General features: G+C 44.6%; 1 protein-coding gene across 2 annotated transcripts in view; it reads right to left on the reverse strand.

The window, feature by feature from the left end:
• Window positions 1-9,428: 9,428 nt before the first annotated feature.
• The window catches only part of LOC110335979 (zinc finger protein 709-like), a 12,015-nt gene continuing 3,662 nt past the window's right edge, over window positions 9,429-17,781 (reverse strand). Inside the window, exons 2-4 of one of the 2 annotated variants that reach the window (XM_029531390.1) lie at window positions 14,242-14,368; window positions 13,985-14,045; window positions 9,429-11,564 (exon numbers count right to left, since the gene is read on the reverse strand). In XM_029531390.1, the coding sequence (XP_029387250.1) occupies window positions 10,073-11,564; window positions 13,985-14,045; window positions 14,242-14,368 (1,680 nt within the window). In that variant the 3' untranslated portion in view covers window positions 9,429-10,072. The remainder of the gene's footprint in view (window positions 11,565-13,984; window positions 14,046-14,241; window positions 14,369-17,781) is intronic. The other variant, XM_029531391.1, reaches the window with a different exon arrangement.

The following is a 17,781-nucleotide window of genomic DNA, read 5'->3' on the forward strand; positions in this document are numbered from 1 at the left end:
AATGGGTCAGCAGCAGTCTCCAGCCATCACGCCCCATAACAGTCTGGAATGTCCTTAGAGAAGGACTCAACAACAGATTAAGATAGAGGTCACCTACCAGGAACTCCCCTAATGTGCTTTAAATCAGGCCTGTGAGCTCACTTGGGGGGGGGGGTCTCTTTGTCTTGGTAATGGGAGACCCCAGCATGAGGGACTTCTGCAGAGTAAAACACTCTCTACATTGACATACTATTTGAATCTAGGGTAAAATTTCTTTCTTTCTTTCTTTCTTTCTTTCTTTCTTTCTTTCTTTCTTTCTTTCTTTCTTTTTTCTTTTTCTTTTTCTTTCTTTTTTTTTGGCAAATCATGGACCATTACAGTATCTGTCCCAGCAGATTAATGTCCAGCTAACAGATATCATCGAAGGAATCAACTGCAGCCAGTACATTTGCTCCAAAGAGTCATGCTGGCCCTAGGAGGTACTGCAGAATCAGTAGCTCTGGATTTGCAGAAAGTCAGTGTAAGGCATCCCAGCCTCTGTGATTGCTCCCGGTCTCCTCAGGCTGGGCCAACCAGCTGCTAATGAGAAAGCTAGGCTGACTCCATGATAGACTTCAAATTGGCAGTTTAGGAGTTAAGGCCTAAGGCCTGGGCAAGTCCAGGCAAACCCAGGCAAGTCAGTTATTGGAGACAGAGTAAGAGAAAGCTCACCTACCCGGAATTCCTCAGTAATAGCTTCCAGCCACCATGCCCCAGCAATGGTTCTGGAATGCCTAGAGCTAGAGTAAGAGAAAGCTCACATACCCGGAATTCCCCTAATGTGCTTTAAATCAGGCCTGTGAGCTCTTAGTAATGAGAGAGTCTGACATGCTAGACTTGTACAGAATAAAACACTCTTCACATTTGCATATTATTTAAGACGAGGATATCATTCTTGGGCAAATCATAGACCCTTTGACTATTGACAAATACGTGCTGCCATAGCTGAATCTCCTCCCTCTGCTGTCCACGTCTGCTGTCTGTGTTCAGTCTACTTTCTGTCTCTACTCTTGGCTCATGCAGATTGCTCGGGCTGTTCTCTCTCCAGTCTCTGAAATAAAACAAAAACTTTCCCCTTAATCATACCAGAAACTGGTCATGTGCCAGGCTACACAGGTATCCCCACAGCCACACTGCTAAAACTGTTCTGGTCCCCTACATACTCTCCCTCACCTACTTCAGCTGCCTGTGACTTAAGTCAGACGTATCTCTGCAGCTTCTTTAACCATTTCCTAACCATTCTGTAACCCACATCGTCTCTCATGTGAAATGTCAATGTGAGAGCTGCTGGTTGAAGTTTGGTTTCGGGTCCAGACAAGCGACTGAGGTGCATATTTCACACACCAAAGCAGACCTGGCCTCCAGGTTCTCCCAGAAGCCATCAGACCCTATCTGGCACACCCTGCTCCAAACCTTGAACTTTCCAGCCCAGGGCTGGGCTGTCCTTCCCCCAGAAGCTCCTTCCTATATAATCTAGACATTTTGGTCTCTCCTTCTGTTCTCTCTTTGCCCTTTTCTCTATTTCTATTCCCACCACTCACCTGGCCTCAGTCCTTGGGACCAGTAAACTAGCTTGAGAGCAGCTTCCCAATAAACCTGCCTTTAATATAATCTAATCTGTCTTGGATTGGAAGAAAATAATCCATTTCTTTGAGGTCCACTGTTTCAGAGTCTCTTTAGAATATCCTCAGTTCTCCCAGGCAGGCTACAATGGCAGAATTTATTGACTACCCAAATTCAACAGCATTGTTGAATGGATTCAAACTAGAATAAAAGGGCTAGGTGTGGTAGTGTACACCTTTCATTCCAGCACTTGGGAGACAGAGCCTGGCAGATCTGTGAGTTCAGTGCCAGCCTGCCCTGCCTGCACAGGGAGTAGCAGCCAGCCAGTACCAAATAGTGAGAAGCTGTCTTAAAACAAACAACGAAATTTGAGTTAAAGGGCCAAGCATGGTGGTACAACCTTTTAGCCTCAGCACTGTGGAGGCCAGGCAGACAGATCTTAAGTTTCAAATTAAGGTGGTCTATATAGCGAGCTCCAGACGAGGCAGGACTACACAATGAGACTAGTCTCAAAACACAAGTTGAAAGACTGGATAAAGAGCACTTGCCAGGTAGAAAGGGAAGTCAGGCTTACAAAGCTAAGTACCACCAATGAAACAACAACGCTGTTGAATTTGGGTAGTCAATCAATTCTGCCATTGTATCCTTCCTGGGAGAACTGAGGATATTTGTGGGAATCGAGTGAGACCACCGTGATCCCTGTTTAACCTGAGCCTGCGCACTTGGACGATCCTGTACTGCCTGCCTGCTGAGTCACTGGACTATCACTGCACGCCCTGGCTGAACTCTGTCCGGATCCAGGAGAGGGGGAAGGGATTAGGTCAGAGGACTGAAAACAGGATGTGAGCCGGGGGGAAGGAGAATGTTGTGGGAAAAAGCTGTAAACAGTTCAGTTGGAGAAGGCAGTTGGAGAAAGCAGTTGGAGTTAGTTGGAGCCGGGAGAGAGTTAGAGAGAGCTATTTGTAAGAGGGAGAGGAAAAAGCTGCTCGGAGAGATAAAGAAGAAATCTGTTTGGAACCTTCCTTGGCGTTTGTGTCATTTTTCCCTGTCTCTGCCAGTCGGAGTTCGGGGTTTGCGACATCTGGTAGCCTGTACGGGGAAGAAAAGAAGAAAAAAGAAAAAAAGAAAAGGTTCTGGTGCCCCGTGTGAGGAATCATGCTGAACATGGGCATCTGGTGAAGAAAGAAGAAAAGAAGAAAAGGCCAAGAAAGAAGCAGAAAAGAAAGAAAAAGCAGAAGCCGGGTGGAAGGAACAAAAAGATTAGAAGCTGTTCAATAGGCTAAGAAGAAAAAAGAGGAAAAAGAAAAGGCAGAAACTTTGGAACTCGACTCCTAAGGCACCCCACACACAACATTCTGCTGACAAGACCCAGACTGTAGGGACCTGGGCAGCTAAGAGACATTGCATCACCGGAGCTCAGATAAGTAGAGGACCAAGGCTCTGCCTGCTGACTCAGCTCCACTTAGCATGAGGCCAGAAGCAGCAGGGACCGACGGGGACAGACCAGAAGCAGCGACAAGCTGTCGCAAACCCCTGAACATGCAGATAGAGTAATCATATACATAAAATAAATACTTAAAAAATGTTGGGGCTGGTGAGATGGCTCAGCGGATTAGAGCACCAACTGCTCTTCTGAAGGTCCTGAGTTCAAATCCCAGCAACTTCATGGTGGCTCACAACCATCTATAATGAGATCTGATGCCCTCTTCTGGAGTGTCTGAAGCCAGTTACAGTGTACTTACATATAATAAATAAATCTTTAGAAAAAAATGTCTATCATGGGCTGATCCTGGTTCAATTCCCAGTACCCACATGGCAGTTTACAACTCCTGTTTGTAATTCCAGGTCCAGAAGAGCTGGCACACTCACATAGGCATAATTACAGGTAAAACACCAATGCACATTAAAAGTAAATAAATCTTAATAAAATTAAGAACAACATCAACAACAAAAGCAAAAATCATAAAAGCGCATACACAGTGCTATCAGGCTATTGGTTCAGGGCCAAACTTATTGCGTCTAACTATACAGTGCAATTCTGACTTTATTGTGATGAGTTTCCAAAGACACCGAAGCACAGAACATCACAGAATATGCAACCAACCTGGACATGAGAAAGTCTCCTAGTAACAGCAATGACAGCATACAATGGCTTGCTAAACAGGCAGGCAGCAGTTCCCCAAGCGTTAACACTTTCCAGTGTGCAGACACTGAATCCATCTTTTCTGCTTTCCACCAATATTTGTCTCTTTTTTATTGGCTTACTGAGAATGGGGGGTGGGGGGGCTGGGCCTGACTTGGGGCACAGGTTGGGAATGCCAGCTGCAATAACACAAACATGTCTGTCTGTTGCCTGACATAACAGGTTCAAGGCTCTTGTGGTCACTGTGAGATAAGTGATGTTACAGGTTTGGCAGAAAGGGAGTTGAGAAGAGATTCTCTGGGTGAGTTATACTATCAAGCCTCAGGCAGCTATAACCCGAGGCATAACCTATAACCACAGGCAGACCTACGCTAAGCACCGGCAGTGTGAAAAAGCATAGGAGAAGGAACAGAAACTTGAGCCCTGAAGCTGGGTGTGGTGGTGCAAGCCTTTACTCCCAGCTCTGGAGAGGCAGGAAGATATCTGAGTCTGAGATCAGCCTGGTCCACAATGTGGGTTCCAGGACAGCCAAAGAACTACACAGAGAAACCCTGTCTGGAAAAGTTCAACTCCCCACATCCTTACAAAAGACTAGAGAGCCATGACTCTAAGCTATCCTGCATCCAGTCATTTCCCCCACCTTAACGGCAGCTGAGGTTTAGCTCATGACAAGGTTTATGAGAAATTGAGTCATAAGGAATTCTTAACCACAACATGACCATTAATTCCGCTCTACCTGCAGAAACAAGAAGACTGGATATGGAGTTCCCCAAACCCTCCGTCCCCAACCGAACCGAACCGAACCGAACCAACAAAAAGCTTGAACTTCCTGGTGGCTATCTGTGTAAGTCCCCAAGCCCTGTTAGGTACACTCAACTCATCCAGGGAATAAAGCGGTCCTATTCCAAAAAAGTAGTCTCTGCCGGCTGTCATTGTGTCCAGATGCTTCTCTGCCCCATTTTGTTTGTAATACTGAGTGAGAGTCACAGATACTCCTAGAAGCTGCATCCTGAGACATTACATGGGGTGTGGCGAGGTTTTAGGGAGAGAGCAGGGCAGTGAATTAACAGCTACCATCCACGTAGATTCCCCTCCCTCATCTCTGCAAAAAAGTCCAGTTCGACTCCTAAGGCAGCCCACGCACAACATTCTGCTGACAAGACCCAGACTGTAGGGACCCGGGCAGCGGGCGCTAAGCTAAGAGACATTGCATCACCGAAGCTCAGATAAGGAGAGGACCGAGGCTCTGCCTGCTGGCTCAACTCCACCTAGCATGAGGCCAGAAGCAGCAGGGGCCAGAGGGGACAGACCAGAAGCAGCGGGAAGCTGTATCAGCCTATCCCTTACGCCTCCAGATTGCAGCTGCTCCTCTCACACCTGGGATGCCCAACAGCACTCACCGGTTCCTGACTTTGCGTGTGCTGGTGTCCTTCTGTCACTCCTATCGATGAAGGTGACCTGGAGGCCAAGGACTGCGCTCTAGGATCTGTTTTCAAAGAACACACGGGTACCTAATGTACAGGAAAAGAAACAGACCTGATAGTGGCAGAATGCCTCACTTACAGAGCAAACTCCTGGTTGGCCAATACAAGCACTCAAATAAGGCCTGCGAGCCCTTGGACCCACCTCCTCAAGACCGAGGAAGAGGAAGCAACTTTAACTAGGCAAGGTAGAGCTCAAATTAAGGACTCTTGATCTCTCCCGAGCCCAGAATCCTGCTGTCACCCATGCAGGAGCCCCATTCAGCGCCAGAAGGGGTTGATGAAGGAATCACATAGCCATGAAGGCAATTACAGACCTTAGGGCTGGGTGGGAAACTCCTTTTGTAAGATTTGTGGTAGCTCAAAATGACCACGGTTGTAAAAAGTTAAGTAAATGTGTTCTTTTCCCAGAATTTGCCTCATTGCAAGGTGTGCCAAAAGATAGTTCTCTGATTGTATAGAAAGACCCACACAATATCTCCGGTCCTTAATTCTACCCCTTAATGTCGCTAAAGGTTAACCTATGATAAACTGCCCCCCCCCCCAAATGTTTAAAAGGTGTGTGCTTTAGCTACTCGGGGTCGCTTGTATTCCGATTTCAGAACGACCCCAGCATGCTGGATTAATAAACCTCTTGATTTTTGCATCGATCTCCGTCTCTGCATCTCTGTGAGTGGGACATCCGGGACATAAGGCTGTTCGGGTCTTACACTTTCAGAACTATAATCAGCCGCTATATCTGGCTTCCTACTCTTCGGCTGTTGTGGTCTCCCTCAAAAAGCCAAAGTATTCCAAAAGCCAAGTATTTTTCCAAGAAGACTGCAGGGCTAGATAGGCGTCTTAATGGTGTAAGGATTCATGACTGTCGGAAGAAAGATACAGGGGACTCAAGTAGTATGTAAACACAGAGTGTTTTATTCTGCAGAAGTCCCACTACCAAGATAGACAGAGAGACACCCCCCTCCCCAAGTGAGCTCGAAGGCCTGATTTAAAGCACATTAGGGGAATTCCGGGTAGGTGACCTCTATCTTATTCTGTTGAGTCCTTCTCTAAGGACTTTCCAGAGCCATTATGGGGCGTGGTGGCTGGAGACTGCTGCTGACCCATTGTCCTTGCCTCGGGTCGGGTGGCGGGGCAGCTTCTGACCAGCTGCTGCCTGAAGCCTGGGGTTTTTCTAGGAACTGACTGGCCTGCCTCCTGAAGCTTGTCTGGAGTAAGCCAAGCCTTCTCAGGGGTAGCGCTTTGCTGAGCTTCTGTGAAGTCCTGGGGCTGGCCCTCACCACCCCACGCCTGCATCAGAAACAAAACAATAAAACTGGAAACAGAATGCCTTTCTGAAGTTTTTCTTTTCTTTTTAATTGTGTTTATGTGTGTGGGTCTGAGATGTGAGAGCAGTGCCCCCAGAGGCTTCCAATGGAACCGCGTTTGCTATCCATGCTGCTGTACAGATGTTTCTTTGTTGTGATGAAGACAAGTGCTGGTTAATGGGAATGTTAAGATGTTGGGCTGAGAAGCTGGGAACATAGCTTGGTGATTAAGAGCACCTTCTGGGCTTGGGCGGGACCAGACTTCAGTTCCCAGCACCCACCCCTGGCAGCTCACAACTCCAGCTTGCTCTAAGGTAGTGAGTGGTTTTCAACCTTCCCAATGCTGTGACCCTTTAATATAGTTCATTTGGTAACTCAAACCATTACATTACTTTTGTTGCTATTTCATAACTGTGATGCTGCTGTTATGAATCATAATGTACTTTTTTTTTTTTTGGAGAGGGAGGGTTGTTAAAAGGCCCCCAACCCACAGGTTGAGAAGCAATACTCATAAGGCATCTAATGGCTTCCTGGACTCAGGGGTTACCGTCACACATGTCCATACTCACACATATAAGTAAAAAAAAAATTGAAAATGTGTCATACCTATACATAAATATATACAAATGTTTTAAATGTTAGGTTAACTATGGTGAGGTGAAGGACACTGAAAAAATGAACAGGAAGGCTTGATTTTGGGTGAGACTGTCAAACTGAGCACAGGAGGGACAGGTTGGCAAGGCCTACACAGGCACTGCTGTCTTTTCCTTTCATGCGCTCCTGCACTGTCCTGGTGAGTTATGACAACTTGACACAGGCTAGAGTCATTTGAGAAGAAGGAACCAACATTGAGAAAATGCTTCAAAACTGGACTGAAGGCAAGGCTGTAGAACATTTTCTCTATTTGTGATTGATGGGGGAGGGCCCAGCCCATTATGGATGGTGCCATCCCTGGGCTGGTGGTCCTGAATTCTGTAAGAAAGCAGGTTGAACAAGCCAGTGTGAGCAAGCCAGTAAACAGCGCCCCTCCATGGCCTCTGCATCAGCCTCCAGCTTCCTGCCCTGTCTGAGTTCCTGTCCTGACTTCCTTTGATGATGAACGGTGATTTGGAAGTATAAGCCAGATAATTCTCCTCAGTCATTTGGCTTGTGGTGTTTATCATAGTCATACTCACCCACTAAATCATGCACCTGATGTAACTGCAACAGACTCAATTGTAGGTATGGATGGCTCCAAAAAGCTCCCACCTTCCCTGGAAGGAGGTCACCCCAGACTACCCAGTAATCAAGGAGGTCGCCAAGTCAACCTGCAGCAGCATCTTGATGTCCGTGTCTCTTTATGGTTAGAATGCCTATTTGTGGTCAGACTGAAGCTGCTCTTAGGCATGAGCCCTGTCAGAAACTAATGTAATAAGATGTAATAAGAAACTATGTAATAAGATGTAATAAGAAACTATGTAATAAGANTAATAAGAAACTATGTAATAAGATGTAATAAGAAACTATGTAATAAGATGGAGCAAACGTGTCTATACCCACCTATCTAACCAAGAAGACTAGACACGTGTATAAGGGAAAGTGCTTGCTTAAAATGCCGTAAATGGGCAATTGAGTATTTTTAGCTTTGTAAGTTTTGAAAATGAAAACAGATATACTTCCTGTCAAAATACTCCTTCCAACTGTGATGACAGGATAAGGCATGCACATTGCAGTGAGTGTGAGAACACCCTGGGCTACACAGTACAAACAGAGTCATCCGGCAGTTGTTACCTAGTGGGGAGCCTGCTTCAAAGAAACTGGAGGGGCTGGAGCCTGGCTTAGTGGTTAGGTGCACTGGCAGCGCTTCAGAGTCCCTGGCGTTAACTCCCAGCATCCCGACATGGAGGTTCAAACCATCCGTAACTCCACTTACTGGGGGCTCAATGCTGTCCTCTGGCCTCGTTGCGCATCCGGTACACATATACAGCAGAGATATAGATGCAGGCAAAACACTCACATTTGTGAAACAAAAATTTAAAAATTTAAAAAGGGAGATGGGGTTAGGAAGGAGGGAAAGAGTAGGGGGGGCACTAGAACACACTTCCTTCAAGCCCTATAGTTTGCCTATAGCTTGCCTGGTATGTGGTTTTTGACTCAGACTTTCTTAAACAATCCTTGAGATTTCTTCTGGGCTCACTTATTATTATCAGGAAACAATCCCCGAAAGGGGACCTCAGTTTCCCTGGGAATACCAGGAACTCGATATGCCCAGACAGCTCTGAAACTTGGGGTCCTTCTCAGAAGCTTCCCAAGTAGGGCACATGCCACCACACCTGACAATAAGTGACATTCATGCCTGTGCCATCACACCTGACAATAAGTGACATTCATGCCTGTGCCACCACACCTGACAATAAGTGACATTCATGCCTGTGCCACCACACCTGACAATAAGTGACATTCATGCCTGTGCCATAATACCTGACAATAAGTGATGTTCATAGCCACCTCAGCCCTGGGAATGACTACTCATCACCAGAGGATGAGATTGACCAAAATCAAGTATCTCTTTTAATCAAACTTGTTTCCCAAACTTTGCTATTTCTTAATGTTTGAGTTGAATCCAGAAATCTCCCCACATGCCTTCCATGCCGGGGGTTTCCTCAGTGCATTCTTTTTAAGCACCAAGAAAGGGATGATGGAGACTTTGCAAATCCTGTATGTTAGGGTACCCCACAGCCTGTATGTTAGGGTACCCCACAGTGAGTTATGTCTATTTAATACAAATCCTGTATGTTAGGGTACCCCACAGCCTGTATGTTAGGGTACCCCACAGTGAGTTATGTCTATTTAAGACGGCTGCAAGTTTTGTAAGATTCTCTCTATGTCTTAGACACTGCTCTACTGCTTTGAAGAGACACCATGACAAAGGAGCATTTATAAGAGAAGGCATTTAATTGGGGGCTTGCTTACAGTTTCAGAGATGCAGACCACTGGCATCAGGTCTGGGAACTTAAGCAGTCATTGAGAGCTACATCCTGATCCACAAAAACAGACACAAAGAACGAGTAACTGGATCTGGCACAGGCTTTTGAAACCTCAAAGCCCATCCCCTAGTCTTACACCTCACACCTCCGAAAAGTTCCAAAAAAAGGCCACACCTTCTAATTCTTATAACCCTTTCAAAACAACTCCACTCCCTGGTTACAAAGCATTCAAATATATAAGCATATTTGGAGCATTCTTATTCAAATCACCACATTATATATGAAGGATTTCTCGCTAAATGACAACTACAATGTCTCTTGAAGGCCCCCTAAGAACGAAGGGCTTTCCACATGGCTTGCATAAGGTTTTTCTCCAGTGTGAGCTATTTCACATCTTTTCCACAATGAAAACAACTCTGAAGATTTTATCACGTGACTTGAAGCATTTCTCCAGTGTCTGCTCCCATATATTAGAAGAGAATTTCATAGATTCAAAAGTATACCGTCTCTCAAATTCGACACTTCCCCACATTGCTAGCAATAATCTACTTCATGCAGTTTGACATAGTGAGAACTACCACAGAGTTTCTCATATTATTTACTAGCATCCTTTTCTGTTCTACTATGAATTGGTACATGCCTTCGTAAATGAGTTGAACTCAAAAAGCCTCTCCCACATGTCTCACATTCATAGGGTCTCTCGCTACTGTGGATTCGCTCATGTACCCGAACCTCAAAAAAGCGACGAAAAGATTTCCCGCAGTGCTTACATACATAGGGTTTTTCTTCACTATGCATTATTTTATGTTTCCGAAGAGAGCTGTCAGAACTGAAAGCTTTCCCACATTGCAAACACGGATAGGGCTTCTCTCCAGAGTGATTCCTTTCGTGGCTCTGAAGGGAGGAAGAAGAAGCTAAATCCTTCCCACACTGCTTACACTTGTAGGGATTCTCTCCAGCATGCATTCGATTGTGGAACTGAAAGGAGCTGTGATTATTGAAGGACTTCCCGCACTGCTTGCAAATGTAGAGTCTCTCACCAGTGTGAGTACTTCCATGTCTTTTAAGGTTACCGGAACTACCAAAGGTTTTCCCACAGTGCTTACACACATAGGGCTTCTGACCAGTGTGAATTCTCTCATGTGTTTTGAGGGAACTGGAATAAGGAAAACCTTTTCCACACTGCTTACAAACGTAAGGATTCACTCCACTGTGAGTAACCTTGTGCTTTTGAAACTGATACCAAAACGTGAAGGCACTCCCACAGTGCTCACACACATACGACTTTTCCCGAGTGTGAGTTAGTTCATGTGATTTGAGGTAACGAGAAGCAGTGAAGGCCTTCCCACACTGCTTACAGACATAGGGTTTCACACCAGTGTGAATCCTCCTGTGTACTCTAAAGTAAGTAGAATCAAGAAAAGTTTTCCCACACTGTTCACACACATAGGGTTTCTCGCCATTGCGAATACTCATTTTTCTTCTAAGGCAAGCAGAACGAGGGAGAGCTCTTGCATAATGATCAGGCAGAAAAAGCTTCTCACCTGCGTCAGTTCTCTGATGCCTTAAAAGGTTACCAAACCGAGCAAAGCCTTTCCCACACAGTTCACATACATAGGGCTCAACACTGCGACTCTTCTCGTGCCTTTGTAAGGGACTGGGATGCGTGAAGCCTCTCCCACATGGCTTGTGCACGTAAGTCTTCTTTGAATAGTCATTTTGTTCATACATTTGGCCAGATCTGACACCAGGAATGTCTTCTTCAAAGCCCTTATTTTTGGAAGGTTTCTCTCCAGTGTGAGTGCTTTTATGCATCTGAAGGGACAGAGAATTGGAGCTGCTCCCAAACTCCTTATGTTTATACAGTGGCTGTCCATGTTCCTGGTCTTCATAAGGTTCTACCAGAAGGTTCAATGGCACACCCAGAGATGAATGGCCAATTCTACCTTCTTCACAGACATTCTTTTCAAATCTAGCAAGTCCTGGACAAGATTTCAGGCTCCCAGAGTGCCCTGGGTTGCAGCTGAAGGTTTCTGCACACTGATCACTTTCATTATAGTCACTGAATTTCTCCGCCAGGTGGCTGCTGCAAAACAAAAGGAGAGAACTTGACTGAGACAGTGTTTATTAAAGATTGAACACAGGAATGCTGGCTTCATGATGGGAAACCATTTGCAGCGTGTTCAGACTGCATGCTTTCCAAGCCTACTGAGGACAGCTAGAATAGAAACAGTGCGAGTCATGTACGGTGAGGTATGTCTCTTTGAGAACACTAAACATTCACATAGCATCTCCACATCTATCTCAGTTCACAATCTCTGGAACATTTTGGATGTGCAATGGTGTCAGTCAAATTACCTCCTGTTGTTTTTGACAATAAGTCATTGCCAACTTGTCCCCATGGCTGGTGAATAAATTAATACAACATTAAGTTTTAAAAATGTGTTCATCTGGGGCTGGCGAGACGGCTCAGAGGTTAAGAGCACTGACTGCTCTTTCAGAGGTCCTGAGTTCAATTCNCAGAAACNACATGGTGGCTCACAGCCATCTGTAATGGGCTCTGATGCCCTCTTCTGGTGTGTCTGAAGACAGTGTACTCACATACATAAAATAAATAAATCTTTTTTTTTTTTTTTTTTAAAAAAAGATCTAAAAAAAAATGTGATCATCAACAATGTGGGTGTGTGCTAGGGTACATGGGAGACTCTCAGGGCAAGTTTCAGGAGTATTCAGGAAAATTTCTAGAGAATTCTACGTTGTTGAAGCAGGGCTCTCTGAGAAGTGCTAGGTCTACAGATATGCGCTGTTTTATGTGGGTTCTGGGAACTGAACTCTGACCGTTATGATTTCATTGCCAGCACTGTTACTGGCTAAGGCAATTTTTTTATATCATTTTGAAATTATGAAGTGTGTCCTGGCTAGTTTTGTTTGTCCAACTTGATACAATGTAGAATCATCTGAAAATAGAATCTCAAGTTAAGAAAATGTTTCCAGTAGATCATCTTTAGGCAAACTGTGGGGGCATTTTCATGGTCAATCATCAGTGTAGGAAGGACCAGCCAACTGTGGGCAGTGTCACCCCTGAAGCACCAGGTGGTCCTGATTATATAAGAAAGCAGGCTGAGCAAGCCCTGAAGAGCAAGTCAGTAAGCCGTTTCCTCCAGGAGTCTCAATCTCGTTTCTCTGCCCCTGACAGCCTAGGTTTCTCTTAATGATGGACATGGAAGGACATGGAAGCCAAATCAGCCCTCCCCTCTGTCTACATAGGAGAAGGCTGAGGCTCAGTTACAGTGGAAAATATAAAGGAGATACTAACAGTGTAGGATGACATCCCAGAACAACAAATGATGCAGCACTGGCCTGGCCTGACCCTGGGACACCATCTGTGTGCTGCTGGTAGCATCTCTGAGAAAGTGGAGCTGTCCAAGACCTTGGGAGTCCAGGAGATTGTGTTTCATTTCCAGGAGTGGGAGCCTAATATTTATACTGCTCAAGGCTCCTTTCCATTCGCTTTGATTGTGATTATGTCTTGGTTCTTCCCTAGTGGAGTAAGAAAGCATGGAACATTCTATTTGTTGTTGTTTTGTTTTAAATATTTCAAGGGTCCACAGTTCATATACTTTTGAAAGAGACACTCAGTTTTTAGGAGCACTTGGACTTTTAAACTGTTGAAATTTCTTAAAACTGTTTCCAGTGTTCTAAACTGCGATATTAATATCAACATGACATCTTGTGGACAAAGAGGACGGGACAGACCATGGCTAAATACTGAGGTGTTTATGAGTCACACTGACAGAGAATCGATTTTGCTAATTAGTATTTTGTCAGCTGGACAAAACCTAGAGGAATTTAGTTGAAAAAAAATGTCCTCATTGAACTGGCCAGTCAGGAAGCCTGTGGAGCATTTTCTTTATTGATGATCCAGCCCACTTGACCAGTACAATTCCTGGGCCAGGGGTCATGAGGTACATAAGAAAACTGAGCAAAGCACAGGGCAGGACAGTAAACAGCCTCCACGGCCTCTGCTTCAGTTCACGCCCTCACTTCCCTTGATCATGGACTGCTAACTAAAAGGTGAAATTAACCCTTTTCACCCTGCCAGTCAGTGGTGGCGCACGCCTTTAATCCCAGCACTTGGGAGGCAGAGGCAGGTGGATTTCTGAGTTCGAGGCCAACCTGGTCTACAGAGTGAGTTCCAGGACAGCCAGAGCTAAACAGAGAAACCTTGTCTTGAAAAAAACAAAAATAAATAAATAAATAAATAAATAAATGAAAAACCTTTCCACCCTGAGCAGCCTTGGCTCCTGGTCTTGAATACTGCAATACAAAGCCAAGCTAAGATATAAGCTATGGTAATATATCACATATGCCATCAACATATTCTAGTTTGGTTTGTATTCTAGTTTGGTAGTAATAGGTTTGATGCTTGACATCCTTTGCTTCTTTGTGAAATGTCCTAACATAACAGCTCTCAGGAATATGGCTATCTCGTGGCAAAGAAATTACCTTAGTTTTCTCCATAGTTTTCCATACTCATTTATAGCCTTCTGTTTGCCCGACTTGTTTCCTAAAATGCAGACACAGAAAACCAATGACTAATTATTAATTAGAGAAAAAGTTCTGAATTCCCGCTAAATTCATTTGTGTATCCCATTTGACATGCTCTCCCCAATCCCTCCTCCCTATTCTAATTCATACATCAACCCTGACTGACTAGAAACACTTGTCCTTGATGGGCTGCAAAAGCCAATGCCCATGTGTACCTAAAGTGGCCAGGTTCCTCAGGGTGTCCTGCATCACATCTCTGTATAGCTTCTTCTGGGATGGATCCAGCACAGCCCACTCCTCCTGCGTGAACTTCACAGCCACATCCTCAAAGCTCACTGACTCCTAAAAGCACACACATACATTTCCAGGAAAGTAAGCTTCATGGTGCCACCGACACACAGAGAATTAATAAGAAGGTGACATAAGGTGACATGAAACTATGTTCCACAAGTGTTCAAGCTGTTGTGGTCATTACACTCTACTGCTCATACAGACCAAGATTCCCTCAGACACAAATGCTAAAGGTAAACTGGAGCTTTCTGGGAAAGAAACATCAAAGTAAGATAGGCTTTTGTACACGCAGGTGACTTGCAGTTCCTCTTCCTGCACTGCATCTTTCTAACAACTGTCATCCCAAGTTCTATTGTCTACTACCCACCATGGATCAGTATCAGCTGTCTTAGAATGTGCATGCTTAGAAATGCTGGACACAGCAGCTATCCTGGTTCCTGAGAACTGAGATGTGGAGAGGCTCCTTCCCACCAGAGCTATAAGGAGTGAGGTAGATTTCTCAGGCAGTTGATAACAACTATACCCAAGTTTTAAAAACAACATCCTCTCCTCCCTAAGAATCCTAGCAATGACCTCATGGTCATCAGAGGGATGCTATCTGCTTAAAATCCAACATATTGTCTGTCTACATTTCCTGGGTTGATAGACACTACTCTTATGTGGTTTTAAAACCTTGGTTTAGTGTGTAATGTGGGTAGAAAGTGTGAGCATGCCACAGAACAGTGGTGGAAGTTAGAAGCATCTTGTGGAAGTTGGTTCTAGAGGCTGAATTTAGACCATATTTAGCTTGTGGAAGTTGGTTCTAGAGGCTGAATTTAGACCATATTTAGCTTGTGCCTTTACCCGTTGAGCCAACTCATTGGGCCTCTAGTTAATACTTCTTCTTACAACTTGCTATGAACCTGAATACATGTTCAGCAACTGCATAAAAGGCAGATATTAGAAAGTGTACAGCTCAGGCTGGAGAGATGGCTCCGCAGTTAAGAGCACTGACTGTTCTTCCAGAGATCCTGAGTTTAATTCCCAGCAACCACATAGTGGCTCACAGACATCTGTAATGAGCTCTGATGCCCTCTTCTGGTGTGTCTGAAGACAGTAGCAGTGTACTCAAATATATAAAATAAATAAATCTTTTTTTAAAAAAATGTTATATGAAGCTCAAGAAGAAGGAAGATCAACATGTGGGTGCTTCGGTCCTTAGAAAGGGGAGCAAATACGGAGCCAAAGTGTGGAGCAGAGACTGAAGGAAAGGCCCTCCAGAGACTGCCTCACCTGGGGATCCATCCCATATACAGTCACCAAACCCAGACACTATTGTGGATGCTAAGAAATGCTTGCTGAAAGAAAGCTAATATGGCTTTCTCCTGAGAGGCCCTGCCAGAGCCTGACAAATACAGAGGTGGATGCTCACAGCCAACCATTGCACTGAGTGCAGGGTCCCCAATGGAGGAGTTAGAGAAAGGACTGAAGGAGCTGAAGGGGTTTGCAACCCCATAGGAAGAACAACAATATCAATGTACCAGACCCCCCAGAGCTCCCAGGGAGTAAGTCACCAACCAAGGAGTACACACGGCTCCAGCTGCATATGTAGCAGAGGATGGCCCTGTCAGGCATCAATGGGAGGAGAGGTCCTTGGTCCAAGGTCAGGGAGGTGGGGGTGGGTGGGTGGGTGGGTGGGGGAACACCCTCATAGAAGCAGAGGGAGAGGGATGGGATAGGGGGTTTCCAGGAGGGGGAAACCGGGTAAGGGTATAACACTTAAAATGTAAATAAATTTTAAGAATAAATTTAAAAAGATAAAAAATTAAAGGTAAAATTAAAAGTTACATATTCTATTTTTTGGTATAAAAGTAAGAGAAAAAAAGCTTTCAGATGAGAAAGTAGTTTTTGATGGAAGTCTCATCATCAATGAAAGGAATTCCAAAATGAAAATAAAAACTCAAGGCAAAAATCAGAAAGCTTAAATATGCCACACACGGTCTAAGTAAGTTTTATTTAAAGGCTTATACTAGATAAAACTTCATTAAAAGGCAGAATTGCCAAACGTGGTGGTCCCCACCTTTCATCCACCATTGGGGAGGCAGAGGCAGGTGGATCTCTGTGAGCTTAGACCAGTATCTGGTCTACAAGGTGACTTCCAGGACAGCCAGGGCTGACAGAGAAACCCTGTCTTCAGAAAAAAAATTTTTTTCAGAATACTGGAATACATAGGACTAAGCTTATAATAATTATATGTTATTTCCTAGTTGCCCTGGGGTCAGTATTAATAGATTTCTACTGTGTCAGTCAATGTGTTGGCTAAGAAAAAGCTACACCCCGGAGGAGGTGAATATATACAATCTTATATCTTTAAAAAGATTATAAAATTCTTTTCAGTTCAAAAAAGCTGCAAGGGACTCAGTGGCTAGGAGCATGAGGCTACTCTTTCAGAGGAACTGGGCCCTTTCCTAGTCTTTACACTGCACCTAAATCCAGTTCCAGCAGATCTGGTGGGTTCTTCTGGTCATCGTGCAAAAACGTTTACTCATGCAGGTAAAACACCCGTAAACAAAACAAATATTTTAAAGATTTTTTTGCAAAACTTGTGTAGAGCTGTAAAAGAAGACAAATAGGAGCTGGAGAGAGAGCCCGTGGATAAGAACCCCAGAGGACCCGAGATCAACTCATGCACCCATCCTGGGCAGTTCACAACGGCCTGTAACACTAGTGAGATGAGATGCCTCTTGCCTCTCTGTGTACCCATACACATGTGCACATGCTCATGTAAAGACACAAACATAAACATACGGGTCATTAAAAATTAAATAAATCTTTAAAAAAAAAGTCGAGGGACTGATGGTTTGGTTAAAAACACTTGCTGCTTTTCTAACAGACCAGAGTTGCTTCCTAGCACCCACAGGAGCGGATTAACTGCCCGTAACTCTCGAATGAGGCATCTGACATCCTCTTTGGGTACCACACACATGAACAGGTAGATGCTTAAGGAGGCGGGCAGGCGCATGCTATAGCAATCTATCTGCAATTGATACCACTGGGAGAGGGGAAGCCACTTATCTCCAGTAACATAACACTGGGCATAAGAACTACACTCATGCCAGACAGTGTTGGCACAGGCCTTTAATTCCAGCACTAGGGACTCTGTGAGTTCAAGGACAGTCTAGTCTACAGAGTGAGTTCCAGGATATCCAGGGTCATCTTGAAAAGAAAAACAAACTAAATAAACAAACAAACACAATCACTTGAGGTTGGAGAGTTGGCTTAGTGGCTCAGCGGTTATGGTTGCCAAGGACCTGGGTTTGATTCCTAGGACCAACATGGAGGCTTACCATCTCCTCAAGCACCAGCAGCAGTGATGCACAGACACACATGAAGGCCAAGCACTCACACACATAAGAAACAAACAAACAAACAAAAAACAAAAAACAAAAAACCAAACAAAAAAATAAGCAGAAAAAAAAAAAAAA

Source organism: Mus pahari, chromosome 18 (genome assembly GCF_900095145.1).
Source record: "Mus pahari chromosome 18, PAHARI_EIJ_v1.1, whole genome shotgun sequence".
Taxonomy (NCBI): domain Eukaryota; kingdom Metazoa; phylum Chordata; class Mammalia; order Rodentia; family Muridae; genus Mus; species Mus pahari.